Source organism: Protopterus annectens, chromosome 6.part0 (genome assembly GCF_019279795.1).
Source record: "Protopterus annectens isolate FY-2018-M chromosome 6.part0, PAN1.0, whole genome shotgun sequence".
Lineage (NCBI taxonomy): Eukaryota > Metazoa > Chordata > Ceratodontiformes > Protopteridae > Protopterus > Protopterus annectens.
The window spans coordinates 622,379,355-622,399,662 of NC_056737.1; the positions used below are offsets into that span (position 1 = coordinate 622,379,355).

General features: G+C 36.5%; 1 protein-coding gene across 4 annotated transcripts in view; it reads right to left on the reverse strand.

The window, feature by feature from the left end:
* The window catches only part of CDKL1 (cyclin dependent kinase like 1), a 1,528,511-nt gene that overhangs the window by 1,145,164 nt on the left and 363,039 nt on the right, over positions 1 to 20,308 (reverse strand). For all 4 annotated transcript variants that reach the window (XM_044074297.1, XM_044074295.1, XM_044074294.1 and 1 more), the window contains exon 2: positions 4,972 to 5,093. In XM_044074297.1, the coding sequence (XP_043930232.1) occupies positions 4,972 to 5,093 (122 nt within the window). The remainder of the gene's footprint in view (positions 1 to 4,971; positions 5,094 to 20,308) is intronic.

A 20,308-nucleotide genomic window follows, 5' to 3' on the forward strand; every position in this document is an offset into this window, starting at 1 on the left:
AAAATTCATACTGATGTAAAACCTGTTCCATTAATAAACACGCATACTACTCTTAGCTCATGTGCAGTATTAATGTGATATTTACTTAGTTGCAAAAAAACAGAGGACCCAGCTAATCGGGGGGGGGGGGGTGATGTAACGAATTTGACAAAACTAGGGAGGTTCATTTGATGATTAGGTTAAGATTGGGCCAAGGTAGTGGGCTCAATGAGAAGGTGTCACTGAGACCCATTTTAAAGGGACAGAGACTTGGGGTTTAATGAAGTTTAAGTATTTATTTTATATACATGCATTTGTCATTTATCTATTTTTATTTTATGTCATATACATATATATTTTTATTTTTATTATTACATGTGTATTGCTTTGGAGATTTTTATATATACTACGTTGAAATGATGATTGCTCTTGAATGGGGATTGGTTCATAGTCAATGACTGTTACTATTTATATGGGTGTGGTTTGCTTTATTTTTTATATGGTCTAAAGAAGCATTTGTGAAAGCGCTTACCATTCATTAAATTTTGTTTATGTACCATTGGGCTTTGTTTTATTCCATTGGCTTTCTCTTTTTACTTTTTATTCATTTTACTAACGAATTATCTCAGCCACTGTATTTTGTATCCTTTGTACTGTTCTTAGAAAAAGTAGTTTATGAACAGTTTCCAAAATATGAGAAAAAGTATGGCCCCTATTACATATAAACTGTCAATTGACACCTCATTGTTTAATTTCTCCAGGTTTTTTTTTTATTTCTAATACCACGACAGAAAAGGACCCCAATTCATAAGTCAAAGTATGATTAAAATTTGTGAAATTAGTATTGCTTCAGTCTTTGATGTTAGCCAAAGGTGGTCTTCACAGCATCCAGAATTTGCCCAGAAGTGACTCCTATAATTCATAAGGAGTTACATATATTGGTAGCATATCTAAATAAGACTGTAAATTCTTTTTTTATGAGACCTATTGCTCCTTCTACTATTGGAACTGTCTGGGTATCTTTCTTCCACATTGCTCTTGTTTCTGCCTGCAAATCCTGGTATTTTATGACTGTGTGTCTCTGTACATAAGACACTGTAATCACTGGGTGTAGCAATTTCAGTGATCAATGCTACTTTTATCTTCTTTTCATGGACTACTATGTCTGGTTTTTCCACATCTGTTTTTTGACCTGAAGTGTTGGTAATCTGTGATTCCATGTGATATACACTTCATCATTCTCTATAATGCTTTGTGGCTCATGTTTCCAATGTGTCTCAGTTACTTCAGTATTGTAATGTTCGCACAATCCCGTAAGACCAATCAATCATGAAATGTTAATTCAAGCACCAAAAGAGAAATGGCTAAACTTAAAATGCCCAAGTGAACCTATGTTGTGGTAGTAAATAGTTTTAAAAAATTGCCCTTTTTAGATCACTGAGTGCCCCTCTCACCCTCTGTCCCTCCAGTCTTCAACATCTTCCGGCGCCTATGAAGGCAGTTGGAATTTTATGTCCTTCAAGGTAATTATTCAGAATTCTGAAATCAATTTTAACATCTTAAGCCATGGCAGCAGATACTGTGAGGTCTTACAAGAACAATAAAGAACATGTAGCTTATTCAGAGACACTAGCCTGGACTATCCACTGCCTAATTAAAATTAGTATTCATTGTCTCTCTGCTCTGCCAGTTACGTTAGATTGAAATTGTGACATTCTGGTATGCTTTAGTGTGAATGGACATGTTTAATAGTCTGAAAAGATTGATTTATTTAAAAAAAAAAAACAGTACTAACAAATTCATGATGAATTGTAGGATTTGTGGTGAAGAGTATTGGGCCTTGCTGAAACATTTATTTAGCTCTCAGAATGTTAAGAATGTAGCTTTTTTGACAGTCATTGCTATTGTAACATTCTGACAGATTATGGTGGGTGATTTTCTTACTTCAGTTTGTCAGGGGTTGTCCCCCCATCCCCCCTCTACTTCTTTGAAAAAAGTATCAGTTTAAAGGGCTAAGAAGGGAGTTCCCCCAGAAATGGAATGGCAAAATTAGCACTCTACTTCTGATGGCGGTATTGTCCATTACAATCAGTACTAGACCTCAGGTAACAGTCATCCAGTATTCTGAGCCCGCAGTTATGGGGGCAATGTTCTAAATAATTGCTGCATTTGTCTCCATACAGATACTGAAAATGGGTCAGTGATAAGCTTCTGACTTGAAACTATCATTTTTCTGCAACTAGAAACAATACCTCTTTGATCAACTGAGGACTAAATATTCACCAGATTGCATGCTATGTTGGAGGATGAAGATAATGGAGAGCTGGATTTTATAAGACAATCCATTACGTCAAATGGCAACTAGTCAATTATTTTTGTTGGCCATTTTGTCACTGGTCCTAAACACTTGGCCCAAGTTCTTCTTGCCAGTCATTTTCCCAGCTCAGCACAAAGGCCTGTATTGCTGTATAATAGGGTCTATGTTAGAAGACCGAATGTTCAGGTGATCCAACACCTAAACATCGATCTTCTAATCTTGAAAGCAAAAAACAGCGAACGGCCGATTTAATGCAGGGAAAGATTTCCCTTGGCCATTCGCCGGAGTTTGCTACTTTCCTACTGTTGAGCGATCTCGGAGTTGGTATATTTGGTAAGGGGGGTGTGAGAGGCACAGCCCCCCGCGTTGGGGGGTGTGGGGGGCAAAGCCCCCCACTTAATTTAGATGTAAAATAATGTTTTTTGTGTTGTGGCCGAGGGACGTGTTTCCCTGGGACGTTCGACATTGTGCGGTTCAATATTAGAAGATCGATGTTTAGGTGCTGGATAACCTAAATGTTCGGTCTTCTAATATAGACCCGTATAATATAAGGGTTTAACACCGTTTACTCTCTAAGATTGAAGATGTCACTCTTCTGGTGAAGATGCCTTAATAGACAGGTGAAAGGTTAAAGCCTGGAATCTTGCTGTGACAAGAGTAACTGAGCACTGGTTACATAAGTAAACTAGATTCCTTTACTATTACTTATTCAGAAAGCAGAATACGTACTAATGTACATGTCAGATTTACCTGCAGCTTTTTCAATATGCTGTTTTAATGCTGCAACTGCACACTACTCACTTTTCCCATGCATACTTCAGCAAAGTTGCCCGCTAGCTGCATGATTCATATTTATACATCCTGCTGGCCCTAACAATATCCAAACTTGCTTCAAAACTCATGTCATCCACTTTTGTATTCACCTACATCCTACAGCTATACCAACAACCAAGTCCGTAACAGTTATGGAACCTGAAAAGACCATGTCAGACTCCAGGGTTCCTACACTATTTCCATGTAAGTCATCCATTTTACAAACAGTAATATCATTGCAATGAACTAGAACATTTATAAGGCATAAGGTTACACAGCACAGGGGAGCAATGGATAGCTTTGTTGTCTCACATTAAGAGGCTCCCTGGTTTGATTCTCAGCTGTTCTGCTTTCTGGGTGGAGTCTGCATGTCCACCTTGTGTTTGTTTGGGTTTCCACCCATAGTCCATAGACATACAATAGGTGGACTGGACACTGTAAAATTTGCCATAGGTGTGAATGTGAGTGCAAGTGTGTGGTATGAAAGAACTGCATTAGGGCGAGCCACCCGGCTGTGTGAACCTTGGATCTAGATGACTGTCACTTTTGAAGTGACACACTAACCCCATGTGCAAAAATGAGAAAAAGGGTTGTGGATGGATGAAGGTCAGACTGTTACTAAAGCATACATAAAAATATCCAATCATTAGCCACTGTACCACTGTTATAGAGTGTGGGATGTGTGTATGTGTGCGCATGTGTGTACATGCATGTATGCACAGGTGAAACAATACTCACATATATGTCACATCCCGAGTGGTAGGTGTTAGTTAATTTACTTCCATTGCAATGTTCAGGAGATTTTTTTTCCTTCCAGCATTATCACAAACAGTGAAGAATGATTCCTTAGTATATAAGTGAATTTAAAATAAGAAATTTGGCAAAATTCTCTGATCAAATGTTACATATTCTAGAGTATGATCTGTGAGACTAGCAAGCTAAATAACTAAAAAAATCATACCCAATTGCCTGATTGTAAAAATGTTAAATAACACAGTAATTAAAGTTAACGTTACAGTAGAATACATTTAAAGAAAAATCGTATTTATGATGTCTGACGTGGAGTTGCAAAGCACAAGTACAGAGTAACAAAATGCTATCATTCATTCACACATACTATTTATGCAGACATGTTTTATTTACTTATGTTTGCTAACCAATTAGGTGAGCTGGTCCAAGCACCCTTTTTACTCATGATCTAGGTCAGATGTGGGACAAGCAATGCATAGACAATAAACTGTAGACAATTACAATAAAATGAGATCAGAATTAACAACATAAAGATTAGAACAATGAAACTGTACTGTTTCATGAATAATGACTAAGATAATAAACATAATAAAAATTAGATCAAGACAATAAAATAAGCTCAGGATAATCAAAGTAAAAAAAAAAAAAAAGTAAATAACACAACTCAGTATGGTTACAGTATGTTAAACATTATTCACTAGAGTGAAACGTTACATTTAAAAAGTGTAGGGCGTGGCATTTTGATAATTTAATTTTTAAGGATATAATGCAGTAGTGGAACTGTTCTGAGTAGCACACACATAATTTTTTTTTTTTTTCTGAAAACAGTACATATGGCAGCCATTGAGAAGCTTAGAAAGGAAATACTCATCAATAATGTAGTTTAAGGACTAATCAGAAAGTATTAGAGGCAGGAAGTGTGACAAGAAAAGCAGAATATGTAGAAAGCAATATTAGTAGTATTGGCCAACTCTCCCACAGTAAACCGGATCCCAGTTACTGTTATTTACATTATCACTAGTTTACCCTCCTTTTAGCTAACACATTGCTCAAAATGACCACAAGGCCATAACTGTACTTTCAAAATACATGCATAACAGTTTATCACTTACCCTCTTGGATATCGGTCCAGCTCATGCAAGACAGTGTGATCACAGTACTCAAAAACTAAGTGAAGTTTTCTCTTCTTTCTAAAAACTTCAAGAAGATTCACCAAATTTGGATGTTTAAGTTGCTGAAAAATAAAAAGTACATTTCCTCAATAGATATAAAATTATATATTGTCAAGGTATTCACTGCAGTAACTATATACAAGCTGTACACAACCATATAAATTATAACAGTGCATACTGAGATATTCTTTTGATTTCCTTCACCAGAGATTTGCAGAAATCACTGATGTAGGTTTAAATACTCATCACCCTTAAAAAACTGTTGAAAGCCAAACATTTAGAATACTACTAAATGCGCCAAATTGGTACTGACTTCCAGAACTTTGCCCAGCATTGTCTCAAGCCGATGTGACAAATCGCTGTGCCCTTCCAGACAAAACACAGATATTCAACTTCCTGTATTCTAACACTAAACCACTCTCGGACATTTATAAATGATTCTTTCCTCTAGATGTACTAAGTTTTCAGCTTCACAGCAGAATGCATAGCATGCATGAATGATACTCATCAGAGAAAAAAAACTTGTGTGAAAAGAACTACTGTAAATGGAAATGAAAATAAGCAGCTACTAGCTCAAACTAAGACTCTGTTTTTAAATAAAGGCAATGCAGATAATATGTATGCTATACATGTACTTAAATGTTTGTGTGTACACAAACATACTGCAATAGTTAGCAAGCAACGAAGACTATACTTTAAAGTACACCTTATTTGTAGTGAGATGTCCAGACCCATTTTCCATTTTAACATGGTGTTGGAATGTTACATCAACATTAGTCAATGTAACCACATAATCTAGAGCCATTGTTTACATTGCTAAGTCGCTAGCCCCGACGTGATCATTATGAAATGAAAAGCAAGCATAAGTCTCTTAAGCTATGTCAGTCTGATAACTTCTTAAAGGAAAACAGCTTTGAGGTGTTCCAAGATGGCTGCACACTGATCACCACCTTAACTTCAGCTTTCCCAGTGTGAAAATAGAAACTGGGGAAAAAATAATAACCAATATCGTCAGCATGTTTAAAATTTCAGTTACTGTCTGGATACCAGCAACAAAGAAACTAAGAGTCTGAAAGAATATCAACTCAAACATGGAGAGAAAATACTGACTGGGAAAAATTCTGTAGCTGCTCAGCACAAAAAAAAAAAAAAAAAAAAAAAAACAGTTCAAGCTACAGCTCTAGTGCAAGATATGGCTTCCAATAATATAGAAGAAAATACAAGTCAAATTCAAATTTTCTCAGTGCTGATTAAAATCAATAAACACCAAAGGAGTACAGCAACTCAAATAACAAAATGCTGGAAAAATGTAAGAAGCTTTAAAAAGATATTCAGATAAGCTGATAAAACAGCAAAAACAGAGATCAAAATGAAAAGACTGGCTGAGTATGAACTGCTCAATAAGTGGTGTTTCAATAAATGGTAGAATTAGAGGACAGAACATGTAGGGAAAATCTACGATTTCCTGCTGTACCAGGGGAACTAGAAGGAACAGACTATTAACAATTAAACAACTGGAATGGTATTCCATAGCAGGAATTGTTAATTGACAGGGCACACCATGTATATGCTCCAAATCTGGCCATGAGAAAGCAGCCAAGACATTTATTGGTAAAGCTGCACACCTACCAGTGGAAAGAGTTGATCCTGGCAAAAGGCCACAGCATTAAAAATTGGACACAGTAGAATGTTTGTGGAAAATGATTGTTCACTGTTTACCAGGCAGAAGTGAAACAAATTTACTCTAGTAATCAGGGAATATCAAGAGGCAAGTGTGAGGTTTACGCTGCTATATCCTGCTGTCTTCAGAATATTTTTCCTTGAGGATCAAGGTAATTTTTGATGCATAACAGGTGGAGGAAATGCAAAAGTTTGTCCAGTGGAAAGTGAATCATCAGAGGGGGACTATGCTTTTCATTCTTCTGATAATAAAGCATGCAGAGAGACTTTGCACATTAAACCTTTTCCACTGTTCCAAAAGAAAATACTTTAGAGACATATAAAAAGCACAGGAGTTACCAACATAAAATGAAGGGCAATGGATGCACTTAGCAATATGCACAAGATTCTTGTTAACACAAGTTGCATAGCCTTTACAGCCATAAGATCTACCAGAAACCTGGTGTATAAATATGTTACTGCTATCAATGTACAAACAGGCTTTGCAGTGCTTGCATGGAAAAGTTCCTAGCTTAGTAGTGATCAGTACTAAGATAGGAACTTTTCCATGCAGGTGCTGCAAAGACTGTTTATACACTGATTCATTACCCATCATTTTATGTCAGTAAAACTAACAGAATGCTGAAGGAGCATATCCTTCAGCATTTAAGTGACTTTATGAGGGCTGTGAAGCATAATGCACTATCTGAACACATACAGGAATGTAAGGGTAAGGTTTTACATTTCTGTTGTTGGATGTGTGGCAAATTAATCCTAGAGGTGGTGATTTATTAAACAACACAGAGATTACTGAAGTGAAGTGGATAGCCAAACTTAGAGCAGATAGATAGCCGGGAATGAATGGCATACCTTTAAAGCCAGTCCTGAAGGGACGTAAGCTGTGTTGAAGCTATTTGACTGGATGCTGCTGGAGGAGTTTTCATTTTAGTTTTCTGATTGGATATGTAATGGTTTATGAATGGTAGGATGTGATGATGCATTTGGATCTGAAGAAGGAAATACTTCTGAAAGTGTCATCCTTTTGTGCACTATCTAGTATTTTACTGTTTTACTGCTGTTTACAATTATTAAATTTTAAGTTTTTATGTGAGTTTCTATGGTGGTCTGCCTGCTGTTTTATGCTTTAGTACTTAAAAGACAGTAAAAACCCGTCTGGACCCAGCTTCATATAGGCCTATTTAAGTTTTAAACCATGATTATAAAGTTTTTCTGTCTATAATGACTAAAACAATGGCAAAGGTGGTGCCAAAATTGATAGATATGGATCAATGTATTTTTGTGAAGTACAGGCAAACACTTGGCAACATTAGCAGAACAATGATGATCCAGAGGGAAGGAGAATATAAGAAAACAGTTAATGGTGGGTTTTGATGCAGAGAATGCATTTAACACACTAGGCAGTGATTTTAAGAGTAGAACAATGGAAGCATTTGCATTTCCTGATACAATAATAAACTTGATTAAAAGGAGATTTGATGATGCGAGGTATAGGAGACGTAAGGCTGTGGATGTGTAACATATACCAGCATAGCTAGCTGGAATTTTGTAAAGAATTATATGTCATTTGTATATCAAGCTGATTTGCACAGATGCTTGTGTTGAAAAATGTATTTGTAAAGCTGCTTATGATAAAAATGTACCAACAGTGGGTCCTGCTGAACAGAAAAGAAATACACCTGTATGTCAGACTGTATTGTAGCTGTTGAAATTAATATATTGTAACAGAGGATACTGGAAGAGAAGAGGTTAATCTCAGTTCAGCTAACTTTTAAAAATAGTCTTAAATTAAATTACCAGGTTTAGGCCATAAAGATTGTATCTTACAGTTTTGACTGCAGCCAGAGATGAAATGTCAGTGAGAAGCCTGGCTTAGTAGCTCTGTAGGAAGAGTGGAAATGTTAAAATTGTTTTACAGCTTCCAGATGCTATATCACATCTTAGCAAAGCTGTGTGTGTGTGTGTGTGTGTGTGTGTGTGTGTGTGTGTGTGTGTGTGTGTGTGTGTGTGTGTGTGTGTGTGTGTGTATTATGTGCTAGATTCAGGTTCAGGTTCTAGTAAAGACAGCAGTATGGGAACCAGAGTCAGATGACCAGATGTGATGTCATTCTATAGCCAGCAATGAAATGATATTTAAATATTAGTGAGAGATTTCACTTAGATCTCAGCAGTCTGTTTGTGAAGCCTGATAAAGGACCACTCACCCATATCATCTTGCCTTGCTCTAGTAAGTAAACTAGGGGAGGGACAGTAACTCTTTAGATTAGTCAGAAAAATATAGTGAGATTAGTTAAGTATTGTTTTTCTGTATCTGTGTGAACCTTTCCATCTGTGTTGTTTTTAATATTTCCTGTGACTGAAACTCTGATATTTATTGTAAATAGATATTCAGTATTTTCACTTTCTTTTTATTTATTAAATATATTTAAACTTTTCATTGTGGCTGGAATTTTAGGGAATATTTTAACCTTTGAGAGTACTTATATTTATTTGATGACACCGTGGCCACTCCTGAAAGCCTTGTGTTTAGTCAAAATACTACCATTTGTTTAGGTGTTAATTTTACTAAGAGTAATTGGGTGCCCTGGTAAGAGCCTCAAAGTAGCTGGCTGGTGGCAGTGAAACTACCTTACTATCCCTCATCCAGTCAGGATAAAACAGATGAACAGTTGTGGGTTCGGTTCAAGCAGCTTTATTATATACAAACACTTCAGGCTTGAGGCTCCTCCAGAACTTTCCTGAGGTTTCTGTCATGCTCTGCTTCAACACTGCCTCCAGCTAGTAAATCAACTATGATTATAGCACACGGATAACTTGAAAAATTTGCTCCATTGCATGCTGAAATACCTCATTGGCAGAATTTATTCCAAAAGGCATTCTGAGAAATCTGTATCTACCAAATGGGCTAGTGAATGTAGTCAGTAGTGAAGATTTGTGATCAAGCATTACTTGCCAAAATGAACTCTTTTCATCTAAGACAGAAAAAAAGTGGCATTTGGCACAAGGGTAGCAACCTCCTCGACTGTACGCATAGGATGGGGGGGCCTCTTTGATGCATTGTTTAAGTCTTTTGAGACAATGCATATTCTGATTTCATCTGAGCTTTTCTTATGAGCAACTACCATGGAAGATACCCATTCAGTTGTTTCTGTGACTGGACAAATCACACCTTGTTGCACCATTTTATCTAACTGAACCTTGACTTTGTCCTGCATAGCTATCGGAACTTTTCTCACTGGTCTGACCACTGGACTGACCTCTGGGTCTAACTTCATGTAGTACACAACTGGAAGTTTGCATAGCTTTTCTTCGAAAATATCAGGATAATCTGAGAAAATACCGCTGGTGAAACTAGAACTTGGACATGTGCTTACATGATGAACTTCTTTGGTAAAAGAAAGAAGTTTCATTCTTAAACTGTCTCTGAGACCTAATAATGACAGCACAGGTCTTCTGACTACATAAAATTGCAAGCTGCAATTGTTTCCAGCTGAACAGTATGAAAGCACTACTAAGCCTTCGGTTTGAATCTCCTCACCTCCATAAGCAACATGCTTCACACAATTGGCCAAATTAAGTTGTTCACCAGCCCTTACTCTAGCAAATGTTTCTGCTGACATAACATTGCACTTTGAACCAGTGTGTATTTTGAGCTCCATGGGATTACCATTGATCAGGACAGTGCAAAACACTTTGTTCTTTGCCAACAAATCCAGTGCATTAACCTTTTCACCTTCCACTAATACACCATCTACACAGAAAGTAGAGTTGCAGCTTTCTGTATGATCAACTTGCTTTTTTGAGTGACCTTTCTTAATAAATAAATGAGGCCTGCTTGATTTACAAAACTTTTGAAAGTGGCTTCATTTCTACACTTGTGGCATTGCTGACCAAATGTTCAGCACTTCTCTCTTTTAGATTCATTATTGGCACAACAATTGTGACAGTTAACAATAAGACTTGACTTAGGTTTTACTGATTCACCCTTATGCTGCACTGAGCATGTCCGTTTTACTAAACTAGTCTTAGAACTTAATGGAAAATTACAGGTTCTCCCTGGAAAACCTGAAGGGGCTGCAGCTGTCATGTGCTTAGGCCTGTTTCTGCTAGCCACATGCTGCATGCTGCCTACATTTGCTCTAAAGGCTGCAGAAACCATGCTCTTATCACTTGCAAGCATATTTGTATGCCTTTCTGTAAGCTCATGTATCTGACAAATCTCTGTAGCTTTGCTCAACATTAAATTACTGTCACGAAGCAAAATCTTTCTCACTGCAGCATTATTAACACTACACACAAGCCTGTTTTTTATCAACTTATCTTTCAAATCACCAAACCTGCACATTTCAGCCTTGTTTCTCAAGTCAGTAATATAAGATGCAAAGGTTTATCCTGGCTTTCGGCCTCTTTTATAAAATAGGTGTCTCTCCAATTTAACATTTGTCTGGGGGTTACACATTTCTCTAAATTTACGTTTTGAGCGCTCAGGGTCCTCCCTTAATTCAGCTTGTACAACAATATGATGATTTTCCCCTTCTCCTGCATAAACTCATGGTGCATACACAAATGAACACTCTCTTTCAATAGCTTCTGACCCCCCACTAAGTTAAGCAAAATAAATGCCCTTGTACATGCATCTTTATCAGAAAAAGTTGCCTGTATGAAAATATTCTATTCCTGCTCAAATACTCTCCAATTCTCTGCAATATTATGATCAAAAACACAAGTGGACTAGGTCTGCAAAATTCCTCTGCCATGTCATCACACTAATAAAGACCCTTAGATTCATGCACGAACATGCACGCATATATGCCAGAAATTTATGTCAGAACTTGCAATTATGCCCAGTAGCACAACAGACTCTTTGAAATAACTGTACTTTGTGAAATACGTCTTTGAAACCAATATACTTTGTGAAACCACTCCTTATTAGTGTAAGAAACACTTTGAAATGACTGCACTCTGCAAATAAAATGTACACAGCACAAAACTTTTCAAAATGACTATATTCTAAATGTATTTTGCACCAAGTAAACTCTTTGAAATAACTGTACTGTAATAAAGCACACACTGCAAATACTTTGCACACAATGAAATACTTCAAACAACTCTAGTTATGGTTTGAATAGCTTTGGTCAATGCGAAATAGTAGGTCATGTCAAAACATGGTAGTTTACTAAAAAAACATGCTGTCACCTTGCTTTTTATGCTTATTTTGCACTTTTATTGTACTTGTTATGCCCATTAGACCTCTTCTTATGCTTGTTATACTATTGTTGTGCTCATTTTAATTTGAACATGCTCGTTATGCAAACTGGAAGCAACTCTGAACACCCTCATAAGTATTTCTGATAATTCTATCAAATATCTTTTTTTTGAATATTTTGTATAATCAACGATGTGTTTTGTGCCTTTCATTTGATTATTACTGTGTTTTGTACTACTTGTTTGATTAATAATGCGTTTTGTGCTTTGCAAATGCTTCATATCACTTTCTTTACAAAATAAATAATTTATGCGAGTTTTAGTTACCTGATGTTCGTTTCTGGCCTTTTTTTAATTGTTTGAGCACTGTATCACCCAGTCAGCTCAATGTACCTTCACCTTTAACTCTGCACCTCATGGTTTGAAAAAGTTGCACTCTCGGTCCCGGTTCTGACACCATGTTGCTCATCTGGGTCAGGATAAAACAGATGAACATTTGAGGGTATGGTTCAAACAGCTTTATTGTATACAAATGCATCAAGATTGAGGCTTAGTAACTTAAAATTAAAAACTTATAAACAGACTGACTACTGCACCCATACATGTTAAAACTCTGTCTGTTCTCTCAAAATGGCACTGCTGCCTGCATGTGCTCTCTATTTATATTCATGTCCCCTCACTTTGAAATGCTTTTTAAAGTTACAACACACTCTCTGTTCTATACTTACAGACTGGGTGAAGGTGCCACAGCAGGTGAATCTGTGCCAGCCTTTCCCAGTTGTGTGTGTGTGTGTGTGTGTGTGTGTGTGTGTGTGTGTGTGTGTGTGTGTGTGTGTGTGAGTGTGTGTGTGTGTGTGTGTGTGTGTGTGTGTGAGTGTGTGTGTGTGTGTGTGTGTGTGTGTGTGTGTGTGTGTGTGAATCAAACTTTAAAGAGAGTGTGTGTGTGTGTGTGTGTGTGTGTGTGTGTGTGTGTGTGTGTGTGTGTGTCTGTGTGTGCGTGTCAGCTACTTGCTACGGCAGAGAGAAAGGTGAAGTTCTATTTGGTGCCTGGAGAGAAAATCCAGCCCCAGGACCTGGAGTGTGCTCCCTGGGTGCTCCTAAGCAAAACTGTGTTTGGTGCAGAGAGCCGCATCTGAAAATTCGATGTGTATCTATTTTTGTTCTAATGTCCCTCAGTGTCAGTGGTTTAGATTCAGGCTTCTTGATTACTGGCCCACAGGAGGGATGTCACAGGATACACAAGGGATTGGAGGTAAAAATCAAAGTGGAAGGGTTCTTCTCTGATAAGTTGTATTTGAATAGAGGAATCAGGCAGGGGTATCCTCTTTCATCTTTGTTATTTGCATTATATTTAGAACTACTGGCAAAGAAAATAAGGGACCCAGAATTTCAAAGGTATAATTGGTATGGTAGTCCAGAAAATTTGGATTTATTTGCAGATGATATTATTTTGAACTTGATGGAACCAGAAAAGGACATCTCAATGTGGTGGAACATTGAGACATTTTCAGGTTTTTTGGATTATAAAATTAATGAAGCTAAATCAAAGGCTATAGCTATAAACTATGTACTGCCACGTGAATTGGTTCAGCAATACCCATATTTATGGGGACATGATAAAATTAAGTATTTAGAAATATGGATTAAAAAGGATTATGTTATGGTAGCTAAGGATGTGTGGAAAGAGACTAAACAGAAGACAATACAAGAAATGAGAAACTGTAAGCTCTTGCCTATGGATAGGGATAGTAAGATACAAGCAGTGAAAATGTTTTAGTCCCTTTAGTTTTATATACAGGTCAGGCATATTTTTATCAACCAGAGGAATGGCCTGCCTGACAAATCTCTCTTCTCACAATAAACTTGCTCAGAGTCTCAACTCTTACATTCTCCTTCTCAAGAGGCAAAGCTCTCTGCTTTTCCGTCTCTAGACCCCCCCCCTTTTTTTTATTTTATAAGTGGGTATGGCCAGCTCAACACAGGATAGGGGTGGATCCTCCAATACTGCAGTTCCACAAACTCCACATAGAGATTACTACACCATGACTCTCAGCTTGTGTCTGTGTGGGTCAGCAATATCAACTAATAAAATCATACTGTACCGTGGCATTAAGTGTGATTTTAAATAAGTAAAATTAAGTCTGTTGATTAAGAGATAATAAGTGTACTGTATTCATCAGAGCATATCAAAAACATTTTGTACACTTCCAGTTTGACTTGAGGCCTCAAAGCTGCAGAGACGAACCTGTTTTTTTTTTTCTAGGATCAGACCAGGCATGTTCACCTGGCCTTCAGCAGAGATCTGTTCAGCTACTTCTATAGCTTCTATACTGGTCATCTCCATCAGCATTTTTCTTCTCTTTGAGGAATTATTTTCTTTTCATAGGTTTGTTACACCAGTATGATTTTTTGTTCTCAGTTCAGCATGAGCATTGGTTGAAAGACACATTGGCTTGTTACTTAGTATAAAGATAGAAAGGTTGAAAATAGCGTTTAGCTTGAGAATAACCAACTGTATTAATTGTACAACACAGCTTTCTCATTTCTTTCTGCAACAAATTAATAAAGCTTTCATTCTTTTTTGCATTTTTATCCCAACTACTTGATGTATTATGTGGACTTAAGCTACTGTTATTGCATCTCTGCATTTTTTACGTGGCCCTTTGACTGCCTCATTAAATGGTGCCAAACATTTACCCTCGTTTATACTTCCTGGTTTCTTTTGTTGTACAAGTTAGGCCACTTCACTGCTCTGAGTATAAGTTTGTGAACAGATCTTGACTTTATCATCAACCACCTGGAGTTCAGCCTATACTAATTCATTTGCAGCTTACACATTCTGATACTTTAGACTAAGCAGGGCATTGTTAACCTGTTAACTTTTGGTAACTCCCACCAAAGTTTTTCCTTTGCACTTTGTACCCACACATCAACCAGAATTTGAAATAGATTTCTTAGTTTTTCAAATTCCAACTCCAGATCATTTTGCCCTTTTCCTTTTTGACTTGGGATGTCATCTGATTTAGTACTTTCAGGTTTAATCATATGTTTCTATGTTCCAACTTGCACATAAAGTTTAAGGGGGGGGGGGCTCTTCAACATGCCAACTTCTTTGTCTATTCTATTTTGACATTTCTTTTACTGTTCAAGGTCCTAGAAAAACTATCTCACTTAATTTTAGGAATTATCTGTTCCAACATTACTATTGATTTTCTCGGTTTAAAGATAGTTATGTCTGCTGGTTAACATTTCTATACTCTCAGTTAATGCTCTGACTTCAGCATGCAGAGCTATACACAACTGACAGAACATTTAATTTCTCTCTTGATTTTGATTAGTCCTTTGTTGCATAAATATATTCTATTGTCTTTTGTACAAGTTCTACTTTTTTTAGCAAAACACTTAGAAAAACTTCTTATCTTCATCATTAGCTCTGTCTTTCTTACACCCTTAAGAGCTAGAGTCATCACTTTCAAGCCAAATTTCAATTTGCAAAATTGCATCTCTGACTGCAAATTGTCCATCTACTCTTGCCTTCTGTAAATATTTTGGTTCAATTCATTTCATTTTTGCTGTGCCACAGCTCTGTTTGTAACTGGACTTATTTGACCAACACTAGACTTCTTTTATGTACTCAAGTCGCTGCATCTCAGCACAGTTAGACATCTGTTCACATTACATGATTGTAACACAAGTACTGTTTTGTTTGTTACTCCATTTTGCACCTCTTTTTCCAGTAGGGGCAAGTCACAATCATTTATACCAGATTTGCACAGATTTTTTCTTCTAGTGAATGGCAATGAACCTCCTTTTCCCTAGGAGAGGATTTGACTTCTAGTAGCACCTTACATGACCTTCAGTTTTACAAACTACCACACCAGAGTTTTGATAAAATAATATTATTTTTACCAGCTTTATGAATTAAAACTACTCTGGCTAGTGAAAAAATAGGTCTACTAATTTAGGAGAAACAGCTAAGATAATAAAAATTCTATGAAGATAAGGCACAAAAACATTCACATAAATCATAAAATTCAGGAGGCAGTGAGTCTGGACCTGGCACTTTTTATCTTTAAAAGAAAGAATAGTTTGTTTAATAAAGCTGATTGCGGGAGTATAAAAAGATTGATGCATCAGCTCTTCCATATTTTTGTACAAAAACGTAAAGCAATGTTATCATACACACTTTTTATTGCAAACCTTTAGTAAAATGTCATTCAATAATTTTATTTTCCTACCAACTCTGACATTAAAATCCACTTTTATTGCTACAGAACGTCTCCATATGGGCAAAAGGACAATTTATCTTGTAGCTATACCAATTCCTTAATCATAACAGTTCACTAGAAAAGATGACTTACTTTTTGTCACAAGTGTCTTTTTACTGGTTACTAATAAGAAACAGGTATACGCGTAGTATAGTTCAGTGCTATATAAAGACAAACACATTGCCACACACAGCACTTAGTAAGTTTCAGTACTGTATAACATTCCATCATGTGCAAGTACATTCTACACACTACACATTTCCTTTGCTTTCTTTCTCAACAGAGCTTACATACTTGCAATTTGATGGGCCAGTGGGTCACCAAATAGAGGAGCAGTGGATGGAACATGATGCGTCTGAATATTTGCCACAGGGTGATATCTTGGAGCCTCTTGTGGGAAACTCGCATGAAAGTTCAGTTGATGTTGCATAGAAAGGGAAGGAACAAGAAACAGTGGGAACTCTGATACAGGTAATGTTGTGGCATGATGGGCCAATGGGTCCCCATATGGAGGAGCAGCAGGTGGAGCAGGATGCATCCAATGCTAAAGTTTATGAAAACAAACAAAACAACTAAATTCAAGGTACTATTGAAACAACATCTGAATGACACCTGGCTCTGTTCATACTCCACTCTTGGACAATCAAAGCATATAACCACATCATATCCCCTGTCCATACTTTTTCCTACAAATCTGCATTCACTCTTCTGTAGTGCAGAACAAAACTTTTTATACTTCTGTAACATCTCTCCTGTCCTTATCACCTATATCTCTCAACCCACCATTAACTCTTCTATTCCCTACCCCTCATCATGTCTCATCTCACAGTTATACCTTTCTCCACCCCATATTTCACTTTTTTCTCCTGATTAAATATCCTAGCAGCTTACTACACTACATCTTTTCCAAGCATATCACTACAAATTATGATCCTAAGCAAGCAACAATATTTTTTCTCTTCTAGCTCTACATCTCAATACTGTTTGCCTTCCTTAACTGATTTGTACTTTTATTTTTATCAACCCTACCCCTTAAACCAATGCATGTAAACTTTCAGACTGCATAATGTTCTTTTAAGCAGTACTACTGCCCTGCTAATTGATAGCATTATTCACTGTATGAAAAATTTTTGATTTCATTGTGCACTGAGCAGTCTGTATCTCTAAAATGTTAAAATTGTTTTATTGTTGCCTTCAATTATATCAAGTTTTCCTTCAAATTATGCACATAACATTGAGAGTATTTTAAAAATTGTAAATCTGTATACAGCTTTTTGGAGGCCCAGGGAGAAAAACAGCTTTTACACCAGTCGGACATTCACGGTCAATAAAGACAGATAAATAAATATGAGGGTATGGTTTGCAGAAATACAGTGATTTTTCTTTTCTATATGAGGATATGTCACAGGAAGATGTTTTGGAACTTTCTGTTGAAGACTTACAAGAAACAGAGAGGAAAAATTATGCTCTTAGTCCAGAAGAAAATGATCTAAGGGGAAGAACTTGATTTAAACAGAGATGGTTATACATGTTAAGATAGATGAAAAAATAATTGCAGCAAATAAACACCCCCCCCCCCCATCCAAAAATGTTAGAAGGTTGGTACAATATAAGAATACATTTAGGCTATTTAAAAGACATTCATATGATTTAATAGAATTAAATATGTTATAGTACTGTGCAGCTGAACTAATAACAGTTAAGTGTTACCACAAAAATGGACAGTGATAAAGGAAATGAAAGCAACAAATAGACCGTCACCATGGAAGTATCAAATATAGAAAATTCTAAAGCAATTAAGACAAGTATTATTGTTAGAAGAATACAGAAAAGGAAGAGATCATCAATAAATACTTAAAAAGACAGATGTGGTAAAAGCAACACACAGTATCAAAAAAGTCTGATTTCCAATAATAAACTAAAAATATCAGCACAAGCAGAAAAAAACCTTAGAAGGTATGCAGATAAACAAAGGAAAGGTATAAAATAAGTAATCCACTGATGACCCAAAAAGGGTTGAGAGAGAAAGGAGAAACAAAGCAAAAGGAAAAGAACCACCACTAAAAAATGAAGACATAGGTACATTTTGAATAATCACTCACAAAGACCCTGTTGAACGTAAAGGTGTTGAATGGATAGAAGAAATAAAAGAAAGAATAAGGAGCACTGACGTAAATAGTGCACAACTGAAATTAAGAAAATCTAACTGGAAAATCCTAGGCCTAGACACAGGACCTAACATTTGACTAATGGTATTAACATCTTTACAGAAAGATTTGGCCTCAAGTAGAAATTACTTACATGTGCATCCCAAACAGATACCAGAGTAACAACAAGAAAATGAGATATTTCTCCTTAACGGAGAACCTGCAAGCCATTCTACAGACAAATAATTTGCATTCTGACAACATACAAATTATATAATGAAACTGATGCTGACAGAGTTTATAGTCATTTAGGGAAAAAAAAACACTTATGGCAGCAGAACAAAAAAGTAATAAAAAGTCATATGAAACAAAGAATCACTGGTTGATAAAGCCATAATCAGAGAGTTCTGAAAAGAAGAATCTAAGTACAGTATGGATAGATTACAAAACAGGATTTGACGTCACCCCATTTTCACAGACAATGGAATGCTTAGCGATGTACAAGACACACCCTACACATTGACCATTACATTTGAGTATGAAACAGTGACAAGCCACTTTGCAGCTAAGTTATAACAAAGGGCAAATTAGTATTCCAGGGATAATATTCAAAATGGGATATTCCAGGGTGATTTTTTGTCATTGATGTTTCATATGGCCCTAGCCCATTAAGCTGTTTACTTAACACATTAGGCCATGGTTACAGTTTAACTTCTAGAAACCATCCCTGTTTAAAAACATCATGATTTACAGCTATAGAGTTCATCAGATGAGGAGCTGACAGCACAACTACAAATGGCTAATACCTTCTCAGATGATATACACAATCAGCTATACTCATCTCGAAGGCAATTACAATTTGAAAAAACGATTTCATATTTAAAATTAAATCTACAGAGAATGTAGTAAATCCATAAAGCAAGATTCATGTCCATTAGAATGAATGAGAATACATTTATCTTCTAAGTAAACTTGTGAGGAATAAGTGAGCAAATATTTTGGAATTTATTCTTGAGATGTACGGCAAACAGGCCCACTTCTGATATGCCTCATTTCCAAGCAGTTTCCTGAAAATCAACTGGTCAAACTTCTATTCACGAGCCACAGTTTTTTGTCTAATGAGATACTCTGCTAATAGAGTCTGCAAACCAGGAAGATGTATAACAGACACCGGCTCATTGAGTTGAATGGTTCCACCTCAGATTAAATGTGACTTTTTGTGCACATGGAACGGTCTTCTGCACCTCTATTTGTTAAATACCACACAGTTTGCAATGTCTGTACTGACAGGTGACATAAAAGGAAGGTGCCCTGAAAATCTCAAAACTCTGAATACTTATTTAATTTCCTTCAGGCTGATGTGAGGAGACTTCTTGTTTAAATCAGTTTCCATGTATTGAAAAACTGCTGAGGAGAGGTCTCCACATAGCTGAAAGAGCCACTTGTTGCTGAGAAACTGTATTAGGGATCAAATGCATATCTATGGATAAGATGACTGATTAATTCAAAATAAAAAAATCCTTCAATAAACAGGGAATTAAGATGGCTGCTTCTAAAGAGTTCAATGATTTGTTATTGATATTTATGAAAGCCCACTAAAATCACCTCATATGGAGCCTTGACTACAGAATAAGAAGGCAGGAAGGCATGTAACCCATAGCTTTTAGAGAGTGCTTTGCTTTACTGACGTATTGTTGGGAGAAAACTGTCATTACATTCTGCATTTCCAACTGTTTTCTTAATGGAGAAAGATGTGGATCTGAACTGAATCTATAACTTTTAGAAAGACCACTGAACTTGTAGGGGTTAGAAATGACTTTGGATAATTAATGTTGACCCCCAAATACTGCATAAAATATACAGTTAAACTGATGTATTGCTATATACATTCCTGAGTCTTGGATACTACCTGATAATTGCCCAAGTATAGAAAGAAGGTTATGTTATGTTTCCTGATAAGAGCAAACAGTGGACCTTGAA